The 24,334-nt window shown below is 36.1% G+C and overlaps 1 protein-coding gene across 2 annotated transcripts; it reads left to right on the top strand.

Annotated features, from left to right (window-relative positions):
- Nucleotides 1-9,939: 9,939 nt before the first annotated feature.
- LOC130861347 (small ubiquitin-related modifier 2-like) lies at nt 9,940-10,272 on the top strand. 2 transcript variants are annotated; one of them, XM_057750157.1, is made up of 2 exons: nt 9,991-10,138; nt 10,196-10,272. In XM_057750157.1, exons 1-2 carry the CDS (start codon nt 9,991-9,993, stop codon nt 10,270-10,272), a joined length of 225 nt encoding a protein of 74 aa, XP_057606140.1. The 2 variants fall into 2 exon arrangements, with proteins under 2 accessions (XP_057606141.1, XP_057606140.1); XM_057750158.1 differs by having other exon boundaries at nt 9,940-10,272.
- The last annotated feature ends 14,062 nt before the right edge of the window (nt 10,273-24,334 follow it).

Genomic DNA, 24,334 nt, shown 5'->3' with positions numbered 1-24,334 from the left:
GGAAATAAAATTGAAGAATGCCATCATGTACCTGGCAGTTTTTTTGTACTGGGATTCAGCAATGAGCAAATAAATCAAGTCTCTGCCCATGAGGAAGATTGAAAATGAAATATAAAATAAGCAAATAAGAATATTTCAGAAATTAAATTCTTCGAAGAAAATTACATAGCCTAACATGATGGAGAGTAACCTAGGAAGGAATAAGGCTACATTAGCTTGAGTGAAAAAGAATTGATGCTTAGGGCTTCCCTGGTGGTGCAGTGCTTAAGAATCCACCTGCCAATGCAGGGGACGTGAGTTCACTCCCTGGGCCGGGAAGATCCCACACACTGTGGAGCAACTAAGCCTGTGAGCCACAACTACTGAGCCCATGTGCTGCAACTACTGAAGCCCACGCACCTAGAGCCCATGCTCTGCAACAAGAGAGGCCACCACAATGAGAAACCCATGCGCCACAACAGAGTAGACCCCTGCTCACCACAACGAGAGGAAGCCCATGTGCAACAATGAAGACTCAATGCAGCTAAAAATAAATAAATAAATAAATAAATCTTAAAAAAAAAGAAAAAGAATTGACATTTAAGCAGAGAACTGAAAAATAAAACAAGAGAACAAATACAACAAAACAGAAACAGACTCACAGATACAGAGAACAAACTAGTGGTTACCAGTCAGAGAAGGGTGGAGGAGGGGCAAAATAGTGAAGGGGATTAAGAGGTACAAACTACTAGACATAAAATAACTAAGTTACAAGGATGTGATATACAGCACAAGGAATACAGTCAATATTTTACAACATTATATGGAGTTTAACCTGTAAAAATATTGAATTAGTAAGTTGTACACCTGAAACTAATATAATATTACAAGTCAACTACCTGTACTTCAATAAAGACAGCCACAAAACTAATCAGTTATATAAAGCCCTGGTGTAAGAGCACGCCAATCAGAATGAATAACGAGGCCAAAGACCCTGAACCAGTGTACACATTAGAATGCATTGGGCAGAAAGTAAAAAGAAAGCCCAGTGCAAAACGGCTTAAAAATACGGATTTACCATTTTGTGCAATAAGAATCTGGTGATAGATTATTCAGCAGCACAACAATGACATCAAGGACCCAGGTACTTTCCATTTTCCCACTCTGTCATCTTTAGAATGTTTTCCTTATTACTGTGTGATGTGTAGATGACGATAGACTTCCATTTGGTCTGTCAGACAATCAAATATGGCATAGGTTGAGGTATTCTCACATTTTTCTTTTACTTGCAGATTTTAGTAATGTTTTGTAGTTTATGAGTTAGGTGGATTAATTTTTTTAGATAGAAGAGTCTTCACAATACTTATCTATGAAATGGGAAGTGATTATGAAAATCTTTTACCTCCTCATATTATCTTGTGATAAGGGATATTAAAATAATTGTCAAACTTAATGCTGAACTACACATATTTCTCTTTAAAAAAGTAAACGTTCCACATTTGCTGACCTTTTCTGAACTAAGCATGTCATTAGTATACCACCTAGCAGATAGTTTTGAAAAAATAAACTCATTTAATTTCTTTTTCAAGGGAAATGTGATGTTTTATTAATGAAATAAATTTAAAACATGGAGTGAACACTTTGAAAATGATTTTTTGGAAACATTTCTGTTGTGATTTTGTTGCTGAAAATGTTGTGTCACCCATAGAACTCACCTGGGTGCATACCTTAAAAAGGTAGAAACAATTTTCTAACATTCAAAAAAATTCTAAAGAGTTTCAGTAGGTTTTAAACTTAGCTGTTTAAAGTATATAAATGTAGCACTTTCTCATTCATTTCTAAGACCACCTGAGGGTATTTCCTCTTAAACTTACATGAAAGCCTCTGTTGGATAGTGGAGAGGATCAAAAATTAATTTTATTATTTAGTAAGTGTAACCAAAGAAACTTGTTCTCTTTGAAACAGTTATGCCACTTAGATCTCTATTATTAAGTATAATTTTCATTTATGGATGCCATTAACAACTAAAGATCAAAATACTTGGAATTTAGAACCAAATTGTTGACTCAGTGTATTACGAAGTGTTAAAGACTTTTAAAAAGCTATTACTCTCACTACAATTTTCTAAAAACATTAATACAATATCATTAAGGTAACATTATATTAAAATAAGATTAATTTTATAAGAGCAAAAATGCCTTGTATCTTTAAGAAGCAAAATAAAATAGTTGGAAATTATGCTTTATTTCATGTTTATTGCATATTTTTGTAAACAGCTTTATTGAGATGTAATTCATGAAGCATACAATTCATTCATTTAAAGGGTATAATTCAGTGTTATTAGTATAGTCACAGATACGTGCAGCCACCACCACACTCAGTTTTAGGACATTTTCATCACCCCCAAAAGAAACCCTATACCCATTAGCAGCTGTTCCCCATTTCTCCCAACCCCTGCAGTTCTAAGCAACCACTAGTCTACTTTCTATCTCTATGGCTTTGCCTATTTTGGACATTTCCTATAAATGGAATCATATAATATGTGGTCTTTTGTGACTGTTTTTTTTCACATAGCATAATGTTTTCAAGGTTCATCTGTATTATAACATGTATCAATACTTCATTACTTTTAATGACCAAATAATATTCCATTGTAATGCATATAGCACATTTTGTTTCTCCATTCTTCCATTTGGTATTTATTTGGATTGTTTCTACCTTTTGGCTATTGTAAATAGTGCTGCTGTGAACATTCATATATAGGTCTTTATTTGAACACCTGTTCTCAATACTTTTGGTTATGTATGTAGGAGTAGAATTGCTGGATCTTATGGTGATTAACTTTTTGAGGAACTGCCAAACTTTCCATAGTAGCTGCAACATTTTAAATTCCCAACAGCACTGAGTGATGGCTTCAGTTAATCTATCATCCTTGCCAATACTTCTTATATTCAGGGTTGTTTAGTGTTATTATTATAGTCATCCTGCTGTCTATGAGGTGATATCTCATTGTGGCATTGATTTACATTTCCCTAATGACTAATGAAGTTGAGCATCTAATCATGTGCTTATTGGTTGTTTGTAAATCTTCCTGTCCAAAGGACAAATTCTGTCCATCCATTTTTAAATTGGGCTGTTTGTCTTTTTGTCATTGAGTTGTAAGAGTCTTTTTTTTAATATATTCTGGGTACTAGACCCTTTTTGGATATATGATTCACAAATATTTCCTCCCATTCTGTAGGTTGTTTTTTCACTTTTTTTATGACATCTTTTGATGCACAAAAGTCTTTAATTTTGATGAATCAGCTTATTTTTTCTTTTGTTAAATGTGCTTTTGGTGTCATATCTAAGAAATCATTGACAAATCTGAGGTCATGAAGACTTAGCCCATGATTTCCTTCTAAGAGTTTATTATTTTATCTCTTACATTTAGGTCTTTAATCCATTTTGAGTTAATTTTTATTAATGATATAAGGTAAGATCCAATATCATTCTTTTGCATATGATATCCAGTTGTCCCAGCAATCTACGTTGAAAAGACTGTCCTTGTTCTTTCCCCATTGGATTGTGTTGGCACCATTGTCAAAATTTAGTTAACGTTAGATACATAAGCTTATTTCTAGACTCTGAGTTCCATTCCGTTGATCTATATGTCCATCCTTACATCAGTACCACAGTCTTGATTACTGTTACTTTGTATAAGTTTTGAAATCTGAAAGTATGAGTCTTCTTTCTTTGTTCTTTTCCACAGTTGTTTTGGCTGTCTGAAAAGGCTATATACTGTATGATTCCATTTATATGAAATTCTGGAAATGTCAGAACTATAGAGGCAGTAAGATTGCCAGGGGAGGTTTGAATAAGTCACACAGAGGGAATTTTTTTTGGGTGATTAAACTATTCTGTATGAAATTATATTGATGGATAAGTAACACTGTTCATTTATCAAAATCCATAGAACTTTAGAGCAGTAGAATGAACCTTAATGTATGCAGATTTTAAAAGTAATTTAGGAGGTAGGGGATACCAAGATAGAATGCAAACTTTGACAAAAGAATCTAATTGTATTACAATCTAATTATATCGCAGTTGTATTACAAAAGGTTATATAGGGGCTCCTTATAAAATTCTCCTTATTTTGTGAATATCAGAAAATTTCATTACACTTTGTAAGGATAAATGAAATTTTAAAAATAACATGTATTTGGTATATACAATGCTGGATGCTTACTGAGTGTGCTTGGAATCAACACCTGGGGAAGAGAAGCAAAGGAAACAGGAAGGTGTAGGAAAAGTCAAGCTGCAGTGTTGGCCCAACCACAAGGGGAGCTCAGGAGCTAGAATGGCCCTTTAGAGTTGTCCCAAGTTAGGCCTAGATGGCCAGGACTTTGTACTTCAATGAGTTCAAAGGGACAGCTCAGGAATGAGTGAGACATTAGGCAAGGCAGCTTTCTGCACTCCCTAAAGGGGCCGGCAGTTGAAAGCTGTCTACTGACAGCACTCCAAGCAGCTGGCAGCAAGTCCTTCCTTGAAATGGGATCTGACCAGTGCATCATTGGATCCACCACAGATGGTACCCAGATCACATAGATACAAGAGGTCAAGGTGAGCTAGGATCTATAACCTGATGTCAAGAGAAGAGCAGTAGGATGGATTCAAGATCAGGCAGGCTTTCAGAGTCCAGGGAGGTGTGCAAGAGTATGATTTGTGTCATAACTGAAGTTAGAGGAAAGGAGCAGTCAGAAAGCCAAAGAGGCAAACAAGAAAGACTTCACAATGCCTCAGAATGAGAGGGGTTTGAAAGTAGCCAATTTATGACCTAGCCAGTTTTTCACCCCACAGGCCAAGAGAGAGCAATTGACTATGGCAGTGGGAAGGAGGAAGGAAGAAACAGTAACTAAGAGGTTTGAATGACATGAGTTTAGAGTTACATACCTTGGAGAAAAATCCATGCTTATCCTGCTTAGTAATAATACTGAACCATTGCCTGACAGGAGGGAGAAAATGCTTTAATTGGTGGAGAAGCCTCTTTAAGTCTGAATCTTTAGGCTATTTCTCACAGATATGTAGAGGGGCACAAAAGCAAATTCTCCTGTTCATTATGCCTTCTCATTCTTTGCCTGTGAAAGCCATCGCTGTCTCCTGAAGTCCAAGGAGGTCTTATCTCATGTATTATTCCTGGGTTCATATAGACATGTGGTATGACTGGCCATTTGAGCACTTCCATTTTTCTCTGTGTTGCTGTGTATAAAACTCCCATTTATAGTAGAAACCAGGAACATTCATAATTTGTTTTCTGGATCTTTTCCCATTCCCAGAATTATGTTGTTGCTACAAGTGAGGGACTGCAGTGAGATCCCTTCCTTCATGGATGCTACTAGTCATTCCATGCTGTACACTTTAATTTGTGACTATCAGTCTCCTTATATTTTGCATCTTTCACTGGAACACATTTGTTGACTTTCAGAAACAAATATCTCAGATAACCCAGTAGATCCCAATAACTGAGCTAATAAGATCTGGGTCTTTAGCTCCTTGTGCCAAATTACCCATTTGGATTGTCTGGCCTGCTGACTTCTGGGTAGCATTTCTCAGGGTCAGGACACGGTGTCTAGCTGAATAGGATCTTGCACAGGATGGTGGAGAAAACTTCACATATAACCAGAGGGGCTTCATACCTTTCCTAGTATCGTGAAATGTTCCCTGATACTTGCTGGTGAGGGATAGATGCCAACTCTCTTTCTTTTACTTTGTTATCAGCTGAAAAAACTTTACCTGGGCTAGTTCTTCTTCCAGTTAATGTGCACTTGGTCTTTCAGGCTGCTTTGCCTGGAATATCCTGCTTTGTCTCCTCAGTCTGTGGCTCAGCAATGACTTGTTTTTCTCAATTGCCAACCACCTCTTCTCTGCTAATTCTTATCTTAGTTTTCTACTCTATACTTTATTTCTTATCAAGGAAACATATTTTAAAAGAAATATTCCAAAGAAATATCTGCTAACTTCCTTAATTTTTCAATTCCGTTAATAGAGATTTGTAGAAAGATACTCTACAGAATGCTTCTCCACAGGAGTCTACCTCTGACTGAGAAGTCTTTGTACTTCACATTTCCATAACTTCAGCATACAATTTGCATAGATAGATAGATAGATAGATAGATAGATAGATAGATAGATAGATAGATATAGATAGATAGATAGACTGGTTCATTCAAATGCACAGTCATTTATAAGAATGGAGTCTTCCTTACTGTAGATTGGATGTTTTGTCATATTTCTTCCAAATTTAAAGGCAGTCTTTCTCCATGTAATTGCTGTCTCTTATCTAAGCTATGTGACATGTTGTGATGGAGTGGGGGTGTTAACTTGGAGAATGATGAATGTGCGTTCCAGGCAGCAGAACATTGAGATCCAGGTCTCTGAGGCAGTAGGGGCCAGGAATATCCAGGAGTTGGGATGTCTAGAACACAGTGAGCGAGAGGAAGATTGTTAGGAACTGAGGTTGCAGTGCTGAGGTGGGGTAGGGGCAGGAAGGGTAGGTCCTTTGGAACCTTAGAGACCATGGTAAGCACAGTGGATTTTTCTCTGAGGAACATAGGAAATTATCTGTTCTCCCTCTTTTCTTTTTTTTCCAGAAACATCTTTTATTTTTAGTTTCTCCAATTTTTAAAAATTGGGATAAAATACATATACATCAAACTCACTATCTTAACCATTTTTAAGTGTACAGTTCAGTGATTTTATGTGCATTTGTATTGTTGTACAACCATCACTAGTATCCATCTTCAGAACTCTTTCCATCTTGCAAAACTGAAACTCTGTACCCATTAAACAACAATTCTCTGTGATCCCCTGACCCCCGACCTTGAAAAACACCATTCTACTTTCTTTCTTTTTTGAAAATCTTCCGCTTTCCCCAGTGCCCCAGCTCTGGTAACCACCATTCTATTCTCTGTTTCTATGAGTTCAACATTTTTGTTTTTAATTCCAAATATAAATGAGATCATTCAATATTTGTGTTTCTGTATCTGGTTTATTTTACTTAGCATAACATCCTCCAGTTTCATGCGCTTTGTCACAAATAGTAGGATCTCCTTTGTTAAGGCTGAATAACAAAGTATGTGTGTGTGTGTGTATTTCACATCTTATTTATCCATTCATCCACCAAGGAGCATTTAGGTTGTTTTCATATCTTGGCTACTGTGAATAATGCTGCAGTGAACACGAGAGTGCAGATATCTCTTCAAGAAAGTTGTTTTATTTCCTTTGGATATATACCCAGAAGTAGAATTGCTGGATCACGTGGTAGTTCTATTTTTAATATTTTAAGGAACCTTTATATTGTTTCCACAGTGGCTGCTCCATTTACATTCCCAACCGCAGTGCTCAAAGGTTCCATTTTCTCCACATCCTCACCAACAGTTATCTCATCTTTTTGATGATAGCCATTCTAACAGGTGTGATATGGTGGTTTTGACTTGCATTTCCCTGATGATTAGTGATATTGAGCATCTTTTCATTTACCTTTTGGCCATTTGTGTGTCTCATTTGGAAAAATGCCTTTTCAGGTCCTCTGCCCATTTAAAAATTGAATTTTAATATTGAGTTGTATGGGTTATATTTTGGATATTAACTCTCTCAGATACATAGTTTACAAATAATTTCTCCCATTCTCTAGGTTACCTTTTCATTTTGTTAATTATTTATTTTGCCCTGTAGAAGCTTTTTAGTTTGATATAGTCCCATTGTTTATTTTTGCTTTTATTGCTTGTGCTTTTGGTGTCATATCCAAAAAAGTCTTTGCCAAGACCAATGTCAAGGAGTTTTCCCTATGTTTTCTTCTAGGAGTTTTATGGTTTGAGGTCTTACATGTAAGCCTTTAATCCATTTTGAATTAATTTTTGTGAGTGGTATAAGATAAAGGTCCAACTTCATTCTTTTGCAGGTGAATATCCAATTTTTCTAGCACTATTTATTGAAGAGACTATCCTTTTCCCATTGAATATTCTTGGCTCTCTTGTCAAATATTAGTTATTTTCTCCCAATCAGCAAATTGTCTTCTCATTTTGTTGATTACTTTCTTTTCTGTGCCTTCCCTCTATTGTTTCTGTCTGAGTCAGGGGAAAGAGATTCCTTTTTTTATATATATAAATTTATTTACTTATTTACTTATTGGCTGTATTAGGTCTTCATTGCTGCACACAGGCTTTCTCTAGTTGTGGCAAGCAGGGGCTACTCTTCGTTGTGGTGTGAGGGCTCCTCACTGCAGTGGCTTCTCTGGTTGCAGAGCACAGGCTCTAGGTGTGCAGGCTTCAGTAGTTGTGGCACACAGGCTCAATAGTTGTGGCTCAAGGGCTTTGTTGCTCCAAGGCATGTGGGATCTTCCTGGAGCAGGGATCGAACCCATGTTCCCTGCATTGGCAGGTGGATTCTTAACCACTGCACCACCTAGGAAGTCCCGAGGTTCCCTTTTTATGTTTGCAGCTAAATCCTTTCTAGGCTCTGAGCCTCACTTCCTCGTTCTTTCATGAATTGTCTTTATTATATTATTTTATTTAATTATTAAGATATTGAAATTTTATCTCTCAGTCTTATTTTTCATCTTAAAGCCAAGATTTTCCTTTAAATTTCATTTCCTTGTGTAGCTGATATCCTATTTTGTTCTATGTCTTTATAACTAAATTTGTTAAAACAGTGGTATACTTTCCCTTTTCTACTTCATCTCCTATTTGTGATACAAATCACAATAAGTTATCCACAGTATCTACTCTGCTGAAATGACTGTTGCTAAACTCACAAACCTCCATTGACTGGGCAAATCCAATAAATCCATTTCAGTCTTTTTCATAGTGTACTTTCTGCAGATCATTCCTTCTGTCTTGAGATTCTATCCTTGTTTGGCTTTCCCAAACCACTTTCTCTTTCTTTTCTTACCTCTCTTAGTTCTTTGCTAGCTCCTCTTTTTCCATTCAGCCCTATATTTTGGCATTAACTAGCATCCTGTTTTTGGATTTATTCCCATTCTAAGCACTTAACTTGAAAGATTTCATTCACACTTATAGCTTCAGTGACTACATAATGAATTGTCAACTTCCAAACAAATCTCTAGCCTTTTGAGTTTGAATATATATATTTACATGTATTTACCTGGCATTTTTCACATTAATTTACCACAGACATCTTAAACTCAACATATCTCAAACCATAATGTTTGCTTCTCACTTTATATTCCCAACTCCATTCATAATGATATACAGATGGTCCCCAACTTATGATGGTTTGACTTAGGATTTTTCAACTTTATGATGGTGTGAAAGCGATACACATTCAGTAGAAACAAATTTTGAATTTTGATCTTTCCCTGGGGTAACAATATGTGGAACGATGCTCTCATGATGCTGGGCGGCAGCAGTGAGAAGAGCTCCCAGTCAGCCACATGATCAGGAGGGTAAACAGCCAATACTTATAACCATTCTGTATCCATACAAACATTCCGTTTTTCACTTTTAGTACAGTAGTCAATAAATTACATGAGATATTCAATACAGTGCTTTACTATAAAATAGGCTTTGTGTTAGATGATTTCGCCCAAGTATAGACTAATGTAAGTGTTCTGAGCACATTTATTGTAGGCTAGGCTATGCTATGACATTTGGTAGTTTAGGTACATTAAATGCAGTTTTTATTTTACAGTATTTTTAGTTTACAGTGGTTTTATCAAGACATAGCCCATTATAAGTCAAGAAGATCTGTAATCTATCCATTAAGGCTAATCAAAAATAGGATGTGAAAATTATCCTATTTTTTTTCTACTTCTAACGTCAGGTATGAAACCTTTTCAGTACTCTTTGGCGGGGGGGGGGGGGGGGTGGAGTGCATGATGTGCACGCGCCCGCTCCCTCCTCCACTGCTGCGACCTCCTGCTGCTGCTGCTCCTGGTGCTGCTTGTGTGCTCATTCGGTGAGGACCTGGTACCTCTTTTGTGAAGCGGCAGCTGAGGAGAGTCTGGCGCTGGCCATGGCCGATGAAAAGCCCAAGGAAGGAGTCAAGACTGAAAACAACGATCATATTAATTTGAAGGTGGTGGGGCAGGATGGTTCTGTGGTGCAGTTTAAGAGGCATATACCACTTAGTAAACTAATGAGAACCTATTGTGAACGACAGGGTTTGTCTGTGAGGCAGATCAGATTCCGATTTGAAGGGCAGCCAGTCAATGAAACAGACACACCCTCACACCTGAAAATGGAGGATGAAGATACAGTTGATGTGTTCCAGCAGCAGACAGGAGGTGTCTACTAAAAAGGGAACCTGCTACTTTACTCCAGAATTCTGTTCCTCCAGACCAAGAAGACGTCCTCAATTAGAAAACCGCAATTTGGTTCCATCGCATCCTGACAACTGCAGTATAGTTTCTCTATTCTTTCATTTTCCCCTTCCCCATTCCTTTATTGTACACAAAGTAACTGGTGTATGTGCACAAGCATATTGCATTTTTTTTAACTAAATGGCCAATGGTATGTTTTGATCGACATCAAATGGAGATGGAATGGGGAAAAATACTGGTTCTATGAAAATACCCCCTTTTCTCCATTAGTGGCATGCTCATCAGCTCTTATCTTTATATTCCAGTAAGTTATTTTGCTCTCACTATTTAACGAAAAAAGAATAACATAAAAATTCTTGCATACCTTGCTCGATTGGAGAATTTTAATGTTTTTCATTTATGATTGGAAAACCAAGGACAATTTTATAACTTTTTTGTATGTAGTTGTTACATGTAGGGCAATCTGTTTTTAAGTAGGGATAAATTACTCTAAAAGAATCCTAGATAGTTTTCCCTTCAAGTCAAGTGTCTTGTTGTTTAAATGAACTTGTTTAAAGTGGAAAAAAAATACTCTTTGTAAATAATTAAAATCTGTCACCTCATCTCAATTCCCACTATCCCTATCCCTGCCTTAGTCTAAGTTATTATTATTATATACTACTGAAATAGACTAGACTAATCTAGACTAGTGAAATAGCTTGTCAGTTCTTCTCCTTTAAACCTCCATTGAGCATTGTGGAAGTCTTGCCTTACACTATGTGAAGATACTTGTCTACTCATTGATATACCTTTATGCCTACAAGAGGAAAAATTTTTAAATAGAGAGATTAGCCATATCTATTGATCCAAAAGTAGCTGACATAAGCAGTGGTCCAAGTCAAAAATAAAGTGGTACTTATGTGTAACTGTCAAAGAGAAACAGAGCTGGACAGTAGTTAAAGCAGTGAAAATATATTTTATTCAGGAACTATTGCAATAGACTAAAAGAAACCTCAGTTTTGTTGAATTACACTCAATTCTGTATACAACAAAGACAGCCAGGGATTTATAGTCACTGAGCCAAATGAGGAGGTCAGTGGATGGAAAATAGGTAAAAAGAAACATTAAAGTTAGGGGATTGTTGCTAAATCTACTTGACAGGATTCTTGCTGAGGGCCAGATGGTGATGAGACATCAAGGTTGGGTGATTCTCTCTAAACTGACTTAGCAGTATTCTACCTAAAACTGGGCTCTGAAGATGCCCTCTACCCAGCTGTGGGGGCCAAGGTTGAGGTCTAGTCTGAAAGAGAGCTCAGAGGAGTCTAATCAAAGTTTGGTCATGGAGAGTGTCTTTGGTAATATACAGACTGTCAGTAATGTAGATTATATCCATATTTGGTAAATTATCAATTAATCAAAGAAATATGAACATTAGTAGAATGAAGAACAAGAATTTGATTTGACCTATTTCAGGAATAAATCGTTTTAGGCTATTTTTGAACAGATTAAAGAGTGTCATCTTTCATTTTTAAAAAATCCTTTTTGCATGCTCATGATTTGTAGGAAAAATTCTAAACTCATTGCCTTGGCATATAAAATCCATTAAGGTCTTTGCCATGAGTATCTTCCACTCTCATTTCCCACCTCTCTTCAACATGCTTGTGAATTGTAGGCAAGCCAGACTATATGTGATCTTTTTCCTTCATGTGATCGTTCTTAAATTCAAGACTTTGCTCAAGATGTTCCTTCTTTCTAGCATGGCCTTGTCAACTTGGTAAACTCTTGTATTTATCTTTCAAGACTCTTCTCAGTGTCACCTGTTCTGAAAGGCTTTTTCTTGTCTTCCCAGTCAGTTTAAGTGGACCATCCTCATTACTCCCTTAGGATCCTGTCTGTACATGTTACAGCGCTTGTAATATCACACTGCAGTTACTAGTTTACATGTTTATCTGTCCCCAAAGACCCCAAGTACAGGGCAGCAGTGATGTTGTTTTAGTCATCCCTGTGTACGCACACCTACCTCAGTGCCTGCCACCAAGTAGGTGCACAATACATGTTGCTAAATGAATGAATGAACAAGGATTTTATAGCTGACTGACTTACCTAACATCTGGCAGTCAGTAGAAATAATTGTTGAAATGAACTAAAAGTCTCTGTTTCTTCCATGCTGCAAGGAAGAGGCTTTTGTGATTGTTGTGTATAGGCAGCTCCAGAAAACATTAGCATCACGGAGGAAAATTGGCACACTGCCAAGCATTAATCCCATAGAGGTTTTGCATGGCATTTTTATGGCCTAAATGAACTCCTTCAAGCCTTTTCTATACACAGTTAAGTTCTTATAATGCAGAATTTTATCTCATCAAGCACCTGAAGTATTACGTTGTAGGGGCAATGGGAAAAGAGGATATGCAAACAGAACTGCAGTAAGCTTTTTTTTTTCTTTCTTTCTTTTTTTTTTTTTACAGAGACCAGAACACAAAGCAATGATTTTCAATAAATTGTTCACAATTACAGCTCCTTTTCTTCTCCCACCAGCCCAGCCAGCTGACTGATTAACAGGGTAGTATCTGCCATCCCAGCTTAAGGTGTAAAGGTAGAGACCAGGGAAAGAGGAAGGAGAATATTCTTAGATAAACAGTAGATATGAACAGGAAAAAGAAAAAAGAATCCGTGTAAAATTTGGCCACAAACAAAAGAAATAAATACTGCATGTATAACTATGGATGTAAAAATATGCATGAAAACTTACTCCAGAAAGTAGAAAAAAATTTTGGAAAACAACTATTTTGCACGTTCAAGAAATTAAAGATATTATAGATTCTGTAATAATGAAGACTCAAATCTGAAAACTAGAGACAAACGGTAGCTGGGAAGGCTAGAGAGGAAAGAAGGAGAGAGGGGGATGGAGAGAGGGAGAGGGAAGAAGGAAGGGGGAGAGAGAGGGCGAGGGAAGAAGGAAAGGGAAGAGAGAGTCTTTTAATATAGATTTAGAAACAGATATAAAGCGGATTTAGAAACAATGGAGAACAAAAACATCACAGACAATTATATTCGAGGAACAAAGCCTTGAGAAAAAGGTATGGGGAGTCAAAACTTTTTTAATAGGATTTTAGGAAGGAGAGAAGGTAAAAGCTGTGGTTTAAGAAACCACCTTTAACAAGAAATCCCCATCTTCACTTCTGAGGAAGAAAATAGGGCTGTAGAAAGAGGAAAATAGGGCATGAGCCCTTAGTTAGTGCTAATGAGCCCTAAAAACACAGGATGTTCGTTATTAAAAAGGAGTGTTTCTAATCAGACTACAGACAATGTATCCATTTTATGTGAAACCCTTGGCTGGATAGTGTATGGCTCAGAGACTCGTGGATCTTAAACATTATCTCATGGAACTTGTCTCATACATGTGCCATTAGCTGCTCAAAATCTGATGCCACGCTAATATCCAATACTTTGTCTATGACCTCTTTTTTCATTAAGAAGGTTTTAGTATCTTCTCTTTCTTGTCAGTATCCTGAAATTTTACAGTGATGTTCTTTAGCTTGAGACTTCTTTCAGCTACTGTCCTGTGCACTTGGTGGGCCTTTTGATCTGGACATTCATGGAAACATTCTTGAATTAATTCCTTGATAATTTATTTCCTCCATTTTCTCTGTTCTTTTTTTTTCTGGAACTATTATTAATCAGATTTTGGGGGCACTCTCGTTGTTTTCTAAACAAAAGAGAATTTAGAGAGTTGTATACCCTCTATCCTTGTTTCATGGACATAATACATTCTTTCAGATCTTTGAAGATATTATCATTTTAAAAAATCCCTTCTGGTCTATGCATTTTCCTTATTTCCTCTTGAGTTCCCTTTTTTACTTGGGTTTATGTCATTCCTGTTAGAAGCTTTCTTTAAGTATCTGGCAGTCGTTGGCTGTCCATTCATATTGAGAGACAGCATAGGGCTGTTGTCAGCTGGCTTTTTCAATTGAGTGAATTGGGAAGTGCAAATCTATTTCATTGGAAGACCACAAATTGTTAATATCTAGATTTTTCCCCATAAATAAACCCCCAGTCTCCTTTGTGTATGTGGGGAAGGGGTGTAATTTTGTCTGTCACCAATCAGGAAGTTGAGAAGTAAGTCAAAGGGGATTGGGAGGGTCTTATACTGTTTCATTTCTTTCTCTAGTCTTCACTGAAGTACACCAGTGATTATATGTGCTTGGTGTCCTCATATCAAATCCCTCTAGTTTATCTTCTCCACGCAATTAACTTTCAATCTTCTGCTGAGGTGGAAGGCCAGGCAATCATCTGTAAAAGGTCAAAGAGGGGATGTGGACACCTAATTGCTTCTTTTGTGGATTGTTTTTTCTTTTCAAGGCCATGTGCTACATTACCAAAGTACACACAATTCTAGAGCCTTTCTGGAGTTTGTGGGTATGGGTCAGTTTACTTATGAGACTCCCCCATTTCTGGATTTGGTTGCAGCTTTCTTCTTCCAATTAGCAAAATCAGTTACATTTGTTTTCCAGTCCCTTGTTGCTTGTTACCTCCAATAATTTTTTTTTTCTTTTTGTTAATTTTATCTCTCTTCTATAATTGGGGGAGAGGCATGGAAGAGAGAAAAGCTAGGTGCATTTAGGCAATCTGCCATTAAAAGTGCTAATCAATGCTTGCTCCCAACTCTTTGAAAAATTTCAAACATAAACGTTGAAAGAATAGTACAATGAACACCCACATACCCTTAACTCAGATTTTCCAGTTGATAGCCTTTTGCCATATTTGCTTTCTCTGTTTTTTTTTTTTTCCTCCCCTTTATAGTAAGGTGACTCTTCTGTCATTTCAATGGAAAACCCAAAATGTTTACCAAGTTCCTCTAATTTGTCATGGCTTAAACTCCAAACTTTGCCTCCTGAGAAGATGCTGAAATCTCTGCGTAGCTCTTTTAACCTACTTTCTGCTGCTTTATGCTGTGTTTCTTGGACAATTGCTCTCTGCCTGCACAGTTGAGTAGCCAGTCAAGGATTTGAGAAGAGTTTTACACAGATTTTGAGACCCCTTCCTTTGGCTACCTCTTTGCTAGGATCCCTTCTCTCCATTTCCAGTTACTCCAGCAGCCCCAAACTCTGACTCTGAATCCTTGGCCCAGTGAGCCTGCTGCTCTCTACCTGAGCTCTATTTCCTGTGTGCAACACTGAGTTAGAGGAGCTGTTAGGTGAGTAGTGAGTAAATGTAAGTCAAGACAGTGTGTTTCCCTTCCCTTAAGGCTTATATCACCTGTTATATCTGCCTGCATTTGGTCACTCGTGTCCAGAGTTTATAACAATTATTAGGAGATCAGTCTGATACAACCTATTCTACCACCACTGGAAATGGAACCTCTAACTTGCTAGTATTGTTTGAAATTTTGCAGTTATGTTCATGAATAATACTGGCTTATGAGTTTCTTTTCTTGTAATGTCCTTGTTAAGTTTTGGAGTCAGATTTATTCTGGCCTCATCAAACATATGGGGAAGTGTCCCCCTTTTTTTTTGATTCTCTGGAAGAGTTTCTACTATGTTGGTGTTATTTCTTCTTTAAAGTTGAATAGAATTGATTCATTAAGACATTTGGGCTTAGATTTTTGTCTTTGGAAAATTTTCAAATTACAGATCAATTTGCTTAATTGTTGTAAAACTATTCAGATTTTTCTGTTTCTTCATAAATCAGTTTTATTAGGTTTCTGCTTTCTGTTTCTGTCTGTGTGTGTCTCTCTCACTCTCTCTCTGGCTAAATTTTGGACAATTTGAGCATAAAAAAATAATGATCTATTTTTACTGATCCACTTGGAAGTAAGATGCACTATACTCCATGAGCTATACTCCAAAATGCATGCATAGCCTTAAGTATCTGAAGAAAAAATAAATCCTCCTACATAAGTAAAATATTTTTACATCCAAAAAATAGCAATAATCTGTAACATCATCTAATATCCATTTCATATTCAGCTGACCCCAAATGAGCTAGAAAGAATATATGTAAAGTCATTAATTCATACTAAAGTTTCCCATTAAGATTTAACATCTTAAATAGCTTATTATATTTGTTTATGTCATGTTTTTGTTTCTTTTTTCTTACAATGAAACTCTTGGTACCTACATATTATCTTTATTCCACAGGATACATAAAACTGCTTCAGAATTACAATACTAATATCACTACTAAAAATAAAGTATTATAAATAGCTCAAGATTTCTTTGCAGTTCATTTTTACTTCAGAATAGATGCTACTAGAGATGTAAAGCCACAGTGCTGTATTTAAGTCATTTGAAAAAATTCTGTTTCCCTGTGTTATATCATCAACTTAATATATAGTTAGATACATATTTTTTAACTTTATATTCTGTTGTAGGTGTTTGCTTTTTAGATAGCTGTTATTTAATTTTATTTCTGAATACATCAAGCATTCACATTATTCAAAAATCAAAACTATATGGAAATGTATACTCAGATAAAAGGTAAGTTATATGAAAAGGTATATTTAAATAAAACTATGCTTAGATACTAGCTCCTAACCTTATCTCCTCCACTCTACTCTCACATACTGTGTAGTTGTATGAAACCACCGCTCAATTTAAGAAATCACTGTCATTAGTTTCTGATTTATCCTTCTTATGTTTCTTTTTGTAAAAGTAGGTATGTATTTATATTCTTATTTCCCCCTCTTTCTTATACAAAAGGAAGCATGCTCTATATACATTCTTTTGCACCTTTTTTCCTTATATAATTATGGTAACTAAAATGGAAATTACTCCATATCATGTCATAGGCATCTTTCTGATTATTTTTATAGCTGCATAGTGTTCCAGTAGGTGGATGTAGTTTGTTTAACTATGTTCCTACTAACAGGAATTTGTTTTTCCTCCCACATTTCAATAGATTTTACCATTATAAAAATGTTTTGATGAATAACCTTGTGCATATGTTGTATATTTGTGGAGATGTACCTGGAGAGTAAATTCTAGAACTGGGATTACTCAATCAAAGGATAAATGCATAAATATTTTAGTCTTCTCCATAGGCAGCTAATCAGCTTTAAAAAACATCTAAGCTTCATATCTACCTTTATTTAATTTTGATGTCTGTTTATAAATAGTTAAAAAATATTTGCACACAAACATTAACTGAAAATGAATCACAGACCTAAAAGTAAAACACAAAGCTATATAACTCCTGAAAGATAGCCTAGGAGCAAACCTAGATGATCTTAGGGATGGAGATGACTTTTTAGATACAACAACAAATGCACAATTCATGAAAGACATAACTGAAAGCTGGTCTTGAGTAAAATTAAAAGCTTCTGTTTTGCAGAAGATAATGTCAAGAGAATGTGAAGATAGGCCACCAGCTGGGAGTACATATTTGCAAAAGACAGGTGATAAAGGACTGTTATCCAAAATATACAAAGAACTCTTCAAATTCAGAAAGAAAACAACCCGATTAAAAATGTGCCAAAGACTTTAATAGATGCCTCATTAAAAAAGATATATGGCTGGCAGATAAGCATATGAAAAGATGCTCCACATCAAGTCATCAGGGAAGTGCAAAGTAAAGCAATGAGATATCACTATATACCTATTAGAATAAGCCGAAATCTGGAACACTGACAATGCCAAAGAAGATGTGAGCAACAGGAACTCTTATTTGTTGCTGGTGAGAATGCAAAGTGATGCAACCACTTTGTTTTTTTGTTTGTTTGTTTGGCTGTACTGCACAGCTTGCAGGATCTAAGTTCCCCTACTAAGGATCAAACCCAGGGCCCCAACAGTGAGAGAGCGCCGAATCCTAACCACTGGACCACCAGGAAATTCCCACGCACTCTGTTTGGAAAACAGTTTGGTGATTTCTTAGGAAACTAAGCATACTCTTACTAAGTGATACACAATTGCACTCCTTGGTATTTACTCAAAGAAGCTGAAAAGGTTATGTCCAAACAAAAACCTGCACAGCAGGTGTTTATAGCAGCATTATTCACAGTTGCCAAAACTTGGAAGCAACTAATGTGTCCTTCAGTAGGTGAATGGATAAATAAACTGTGGTACATCCAGACAATGGAATATTATTCAGTGCTAAAAAGAAATGAGCTATCAAGCCATGAAAAGACATGGAGGAGCTTTAAATGTATACTAGAAAGTGAAAGAAGGCAGTCTGAAAAGGCTCCATACTGTGTGATTCCAACTATATGACATTCTAGAAAAGGCAAAACTATGCAGACAGTAAAAAGAGCATCGGTGGTTGGCAGGGGTTGAGGGGATGACTAGGCAGAGCACAGAGTATTTGTAGGGCAGTGAAAGTACTCTGTGTGACCCTATAGTGATGGATACATGTCATCATACATTTGTCCAAACATGTAGAATGTAAACACCAAGAATGGGCTATAATGTAAAGTATGAACTTTTGGTGATTATGATGTGCCAGTCTAGGTCGATAAGTTGTAACAAATGTACCACTTTGTTGGGGGATATTGATAATGGGAGGTGGGGTGGACTATGCATGTGTGGGGGCGGAGGGTATGAGAGAAATCCCCTCAGTTTTTCTGTGAACTTTACATGGCCTCCTGGAGAACGAGAGTTTTGTTTTATTTTGTTTTACGGTTCAGCCCTTTTTCCTTTACTGCATTTATACCCACCTGTGCCTGACCTTCCTTATAATTTCTCACCTTTTATGGCTCCATTTCCGAGACCCTATAGTTAGCAAAGTATATTTTGTACCTCACAGTTGTCTCTTGTTAGACCACGCATGTTAAGGTGGCCACTTGTCCTTTCAGCGTGTACCTCTCTGTAAAACCAGCTCGACGAATCACTGTAGTATTCACAAGAGGCAGGGAATTTTCTGCTATTGTGATTTGGGAAATGTTTTCTTTCTTCCTTCAAAGAGAACAGCAACTTAGCAAGATAATTGATCTGTGGTAAGAAAACGTATCCCACAAGTGTTCTCTCAGTTTTTTTTCCCAGTCTCTTCAATCCTCTAATCTTTAAGTTATGAAAGTAAAGGTTTGCTTTTCTTCCCACCTTTGAATGTTAGGTCTTCATTCATCCTAGGTACATGTATCTCAAGTTCTTTGAATTTGTACTCTGAAAAATTAAGTAATGAATTGGTAACTTTCTACCTTCTTTTATGTTAATGATGGAAGAAATGTTAAATCTCTGTCAAACTCTAGGACACACACCTTTTATCGCGTCAAGAAAATTGTGTTTTAGGTTGGTGTCTTAGTTTCAAAATTGTGATTTATTTTAACTTTTCCTCACATCTCCTTTGGCACCACAGATGTGCACAGATTAGATTTATATCTATGATACTCTGCAGGTTTCATTTTCAGCTGACTGTGTTTGGTTAATGTCCATTCTAGTGGTGACATCCATTTTCATTAGTTAGTACCCATTCCATACAGTTGTAAAATATTTTTAATGTCTCCCTAGTGTGATATCTTTACACTAGTCACTAGGTCAGTGCCAGTCCCTGATGAAGTTTGCTTCTATGTCTGGCTAATTTAGAAATATTAGAACAATAATATTCTTTATTCATAGCCTGTGCCACTCCTGAAGTTTTGATTACAAAATGTCTTTTCTTTTGTGAAGAAATGGTAAATGTTTTGGGTTTTTTTTTTTAACATTCTTACTGCGCTTAATAGAAAGATGACAACACTATGTCAGTCCTCAAAATTTTAAAAAGGAGGAAAAAAAAACAATTTATGAAATTCAAAAGTCTAGAAACACTAAACCTCTGTCATTGTTTTCTAAGTTAATGTCTAGATCTGTTAGTTGTTCTTTATGCCATTTCTCTAGGATTAAGATTTGAGATTTAACTTTATCCTTTGAGTTACTGAGTCTTTTTGCCTTCTTCTTTGCTGTTTCCAGGAATTTTTATAATTCTTCATTTTTAATTTTCATTGAAACTGTTCAGTTCTTGTATACTTTCATAGTTGATGTTTTCTACTTCATATGCCTCTGGTCACAAAGGCCAAGGGGCATATCAGAGGTAATAAGCAGGATCTAGGAATAAACTAGATGTTGGGGGCTCTGGTCTTCACTTGCTATTGCATATTTCCCACACTGAAAATTCTCATTCTATTGTTTCTAGACGTCTCCATGAGCATCTCACATGTATGCACTAAGTCTCTTAGGTCTGCTAATTCCATGCCCCTCTGTAGCCTACATCACTAATGAAGGTGCTTTGTTGTCATCAGTGGTACCAAAGCTCACTCTTGTGACTATGATGTCTGGCCAGTGATGTTATGTTCTCTTATTCCCTTATATGAGGACAATAAATACTGGAAAGAATGAAACAATGTTTTATTTTCTACACTTGATCTTAGCCAAAAGACAGAGAAGTGATGTTTTATTTCCTATAAGATAGTAACTGTATGGTTAGAACACTTCTAAGAATTGGTAAAAAACTAATAGCATTAATTTTTAATGGATATGTCAGTTTCAAGACAAAAGAAATCAGTAATATTTTAATGTATTAATAATAAATGGAGAGACTAGACAGGAGGGGCCTTCCCTTGAAATAACACACACACACACACATGCACACACACATACACAGTACACATATAAACACACAAAGACATTGGAATAAAATAACAATATATAGCTTCCTAATGAAAATAATAAACCCTTGATAAATATAAATAAAAGTTTTGAGCAAGTATAACAAGGTACATCGATACAGGGAAGAATAAACATCTGCTACCTCTGGCTGGAGTTCTGGGATCTTGAGCTGAAAGAGGAAAACAGGAGAGACTAGCAAATAGTCTAAGATAACAGAATCAAAGCAGTAGGAAGAAAACATAGCGCCTAGAAGGAGACACAGGCTGGAAACCAAGGACACTGTCAAAAAGATATGAACAATAATAAAAAGAGAAGTAAAGGAGAAAGAATAAAGTTCAAGGCCAAAAGTGTACATTAAAGCATATTCAAAAAAGCAAGAGAATGGACTGTGGGAGGAAGGATTGCATGTGGGGGTGGGTTGGGCAGAGCCTGAAGAGTTTCCCATAAATACTGATTTAAATCCCCTTTCAAATGTAGTCACGGTCATATCCACAGGTGTTACAAATGAGAAACTAATTCAATAATAATTTTTCAACAGTTAATTTAGAAATGACACTATTCAGATTGACACTCCAACCGGATTTTTATCTTAGAAAGCAACAAAATGCTTCTATATTTCATATGAAAAATGAATAGGTCATACAATTACAGAACTTACAAACGAGCAATGAAGTATTAGAACACAGTAGAGACTAAAATGCTTGGTTTCCAATGCTGCCATAGAATATAAGAGATCATTGCGCTGGCCCCACTTTTCCTCCTCCCTGTGATTCTTACATGTGTACCTCATACAGGATTCTGAGCTTCTAGAAGAATTGGTAAAAACACACCAGATGTATATAGCAAGAAATGTAAAATATATATAACATTTAAAATCAGATGTATAGCATATTTTTATTTGTGAGAAAAAGATACACATATGAATATGTGTGTAAATAGGTTTTTGCTTTTATATGCTTAGGGAAAAAAGGGAGATTCCTAAGAAATCTCAAATATATTTATCACTGGAAAGTAGGATTACTCTAGGATAGTGGTTTCTAATGTTTGTTTGTCTTAGAAATCCTTTAAACCCTTAAAAATTACTGAGGACCCCAAGGAGCTTTGTTTGTGAGAGTTATAACTATAGATATTTATTGTATCAGAAGTAAATACTGGGAACTTCAAGAATATATTTATCTGTTTTTCATTTTAAATTACAACAATAAACCCATTACATGTTAACATAAATAACCTGTTTATATGAAAAAGCTACATTTTCCAAAATTAAAAAAAAATAGAAGATAACGTTGTTTTACCTTTTGTAATTCTCTTTAATGTCTGGCTGAGTAGAGATAGCTGGATTCTTATTCTGCTTCTGAATGCAATCTGGTGTATTCTACACTCCTCAGAGAATTAGAGTTAAGGAAAATAAAATCTTAGTATTAATATGAAATAGTATTAACCCAGATCTTCAGACAACACATTGAGAACTACTTCTGTAGAAGAGGAAAGGGGGATTTTTGTTTTCACCATAGTTTGTGTTTTATAGTTCTCTAAGCCTTATCTGTTAAAGAGGAAAAATAATACTGCTGTGTAGAGTCTTTGTGAGGAATATGTGTAATGTGCTTAGAAGAGAAATAAGCATATCTCAGGCAAGTAATACATGATAGATGTCATTATAATAATCATTTATTATGGTGATGGTTAAATTCAAAGCCAGGATGAAAAATTCTGAATTTAAATCCAGTGTTCTTTTCACCGAAGCCATAATATGGCTTAGAAACTTGTAGACAGGAATTTCAGGGCTTAATATACCCTTTTGGAAAACTATGGGTTTTGAGGCAGACGAAGCCCCATTTCAGAGTGGGAGAAATGCTGAAGCCATCCTCAGACACTGACAGGCCTTAGGGCACTGATATTTTCACACAAAATGGAGGAGAAAGGCTGCCCAGACCTCTGAAGAGAAAGGAGGCCAGGGAAAGCATGAGGAGGGAAATGAAGCCAAGGCAATCAGCTCAGGGCCCTGGTGTGGGAAGGTCACACAAGAGATTACACCCAGGGCAGGATTGGGCATAGCCCAAATAAGGTATCAGGGCTAGTAGCCTCAGAAGTGAAAGAAGATTAATATGATGATGTTGAAAAGTGAAATGGACCGGTCAGAGTACAGACATGCAATGGGGCCACAACAGAGGCAGCAGCGCTCTCCCAAAATTTCACCTGCCCCCTGACATTCGCAACACTTGTGGTTCAGTGGGGTCGACATGATTGGTTTTGGACAATGCACACAATGAAAAGGGGTAAAGCATTTAATATATACGTTGTGAAATGACAGTTAAGAGGCATGAAGGATCTCTATTTGAGAAGGGTCCCAAAGAATCTAATAGAGGAAATGAAAGATAAATATCAGATGTGAGAAAAATGGAAAATTTCACAGTCAAATGTGAGTCTTTAGACTGAAAGTACACTCCCAGAACCAAACAGGATACAGATGCAGACACCACACATAGACATTTCACAGTGAACCTGCAGAACATCAAAGATAAAAGAAAGTCTTTAATACTATTAGAGAGAAAATACAGATTACACATAAAGCAACAATTATTTTGATAGCAGACTTCTTGGTAACAACAAATGGCAGAAGATAAAAGAGTAATATTGAATGATGAATTTTTAATCAAGATTAAGAGAAAAATAAAAATATTTTCATCTTTCCTTTAACAAGACAAAAGGTTAGAGGGAAAGAATAGGAAATAAATAATTTCTAGTATGCTGAATATTACCTGAGGCTGTACTTTCCAGATGCTATAGGCATAGAAAGGCAGGAAACTTGGAACATAGCTAAGCTACCAGGGATTCTATAACCAAATCTGCCATATCCCCAATATTACCGTGAAGCAGTAAATGAAACAATAATTAAAAGGCCATGTCCTAGACCAGAGAATTGGGGGGATGCATCTACAAAACCACTAAATAGGAAAAGGTAAGCACAGAGGAAAAGGGAGAAAATGTAAAAAAGGAAAAAAATCCTTAACATTCAAAATTGAACTTGCAAACCAAAATACAAATACATGAAGAGTCTTAATGTTAAGAGAACAGCCTACAAAATCAAGTGAAAAATTAATTGATTATAGATATTATATTTCTAGAACAGATGGTTGTAAAATCAGTGTATTGAATGTATTTGAAGAGATAAATGAAGACAAACCTCCCATTATAAGATAAAAATAAATTATGTAACAAATTGGAAAGGATAAAAACAGATTTTCAAGCAACAATTTAAATACCCTACAATGGAAATGTAAAGTATAGTGATTGAAGTAAGAAGCTTAAACAATAATATAAACTCCAGACTGGACACAGAGGGGAAGAGAATTGAATATTAAGAAGAATTAAATTTGAAACTCATCCAGAACACAGTCCAGAGAGACAAGAGACCAAGCGACTAAAAAGTTTGTCTAACTAAGAGATGAGGAGACAAGAAAAGGATGCCTATTTTTGTCATTTCTAC

This window comes from Hippopotamus amphibius, chromosome 9, assembly GCF_030028045.1.
Source record: "Hippopotamus amphibius kiboko isolate mHipAmp2 chromosome 9, mHipAmp2.hap2, whole genome shotgun sequence".
NCBI classification, from domain to species: domain Eukaryota; kingdom Metazoa; phylum Chordata; class Mammalia; order Artiodactyla; family Hippopotamidae; genus Hippopotamus; species Hippopotamus amphibius.
The sequence above is the reverse complement of the archived record's forward strand: the minus strand, read 5'-3'. Positions and strand labels throughout refer to the sequence as shown.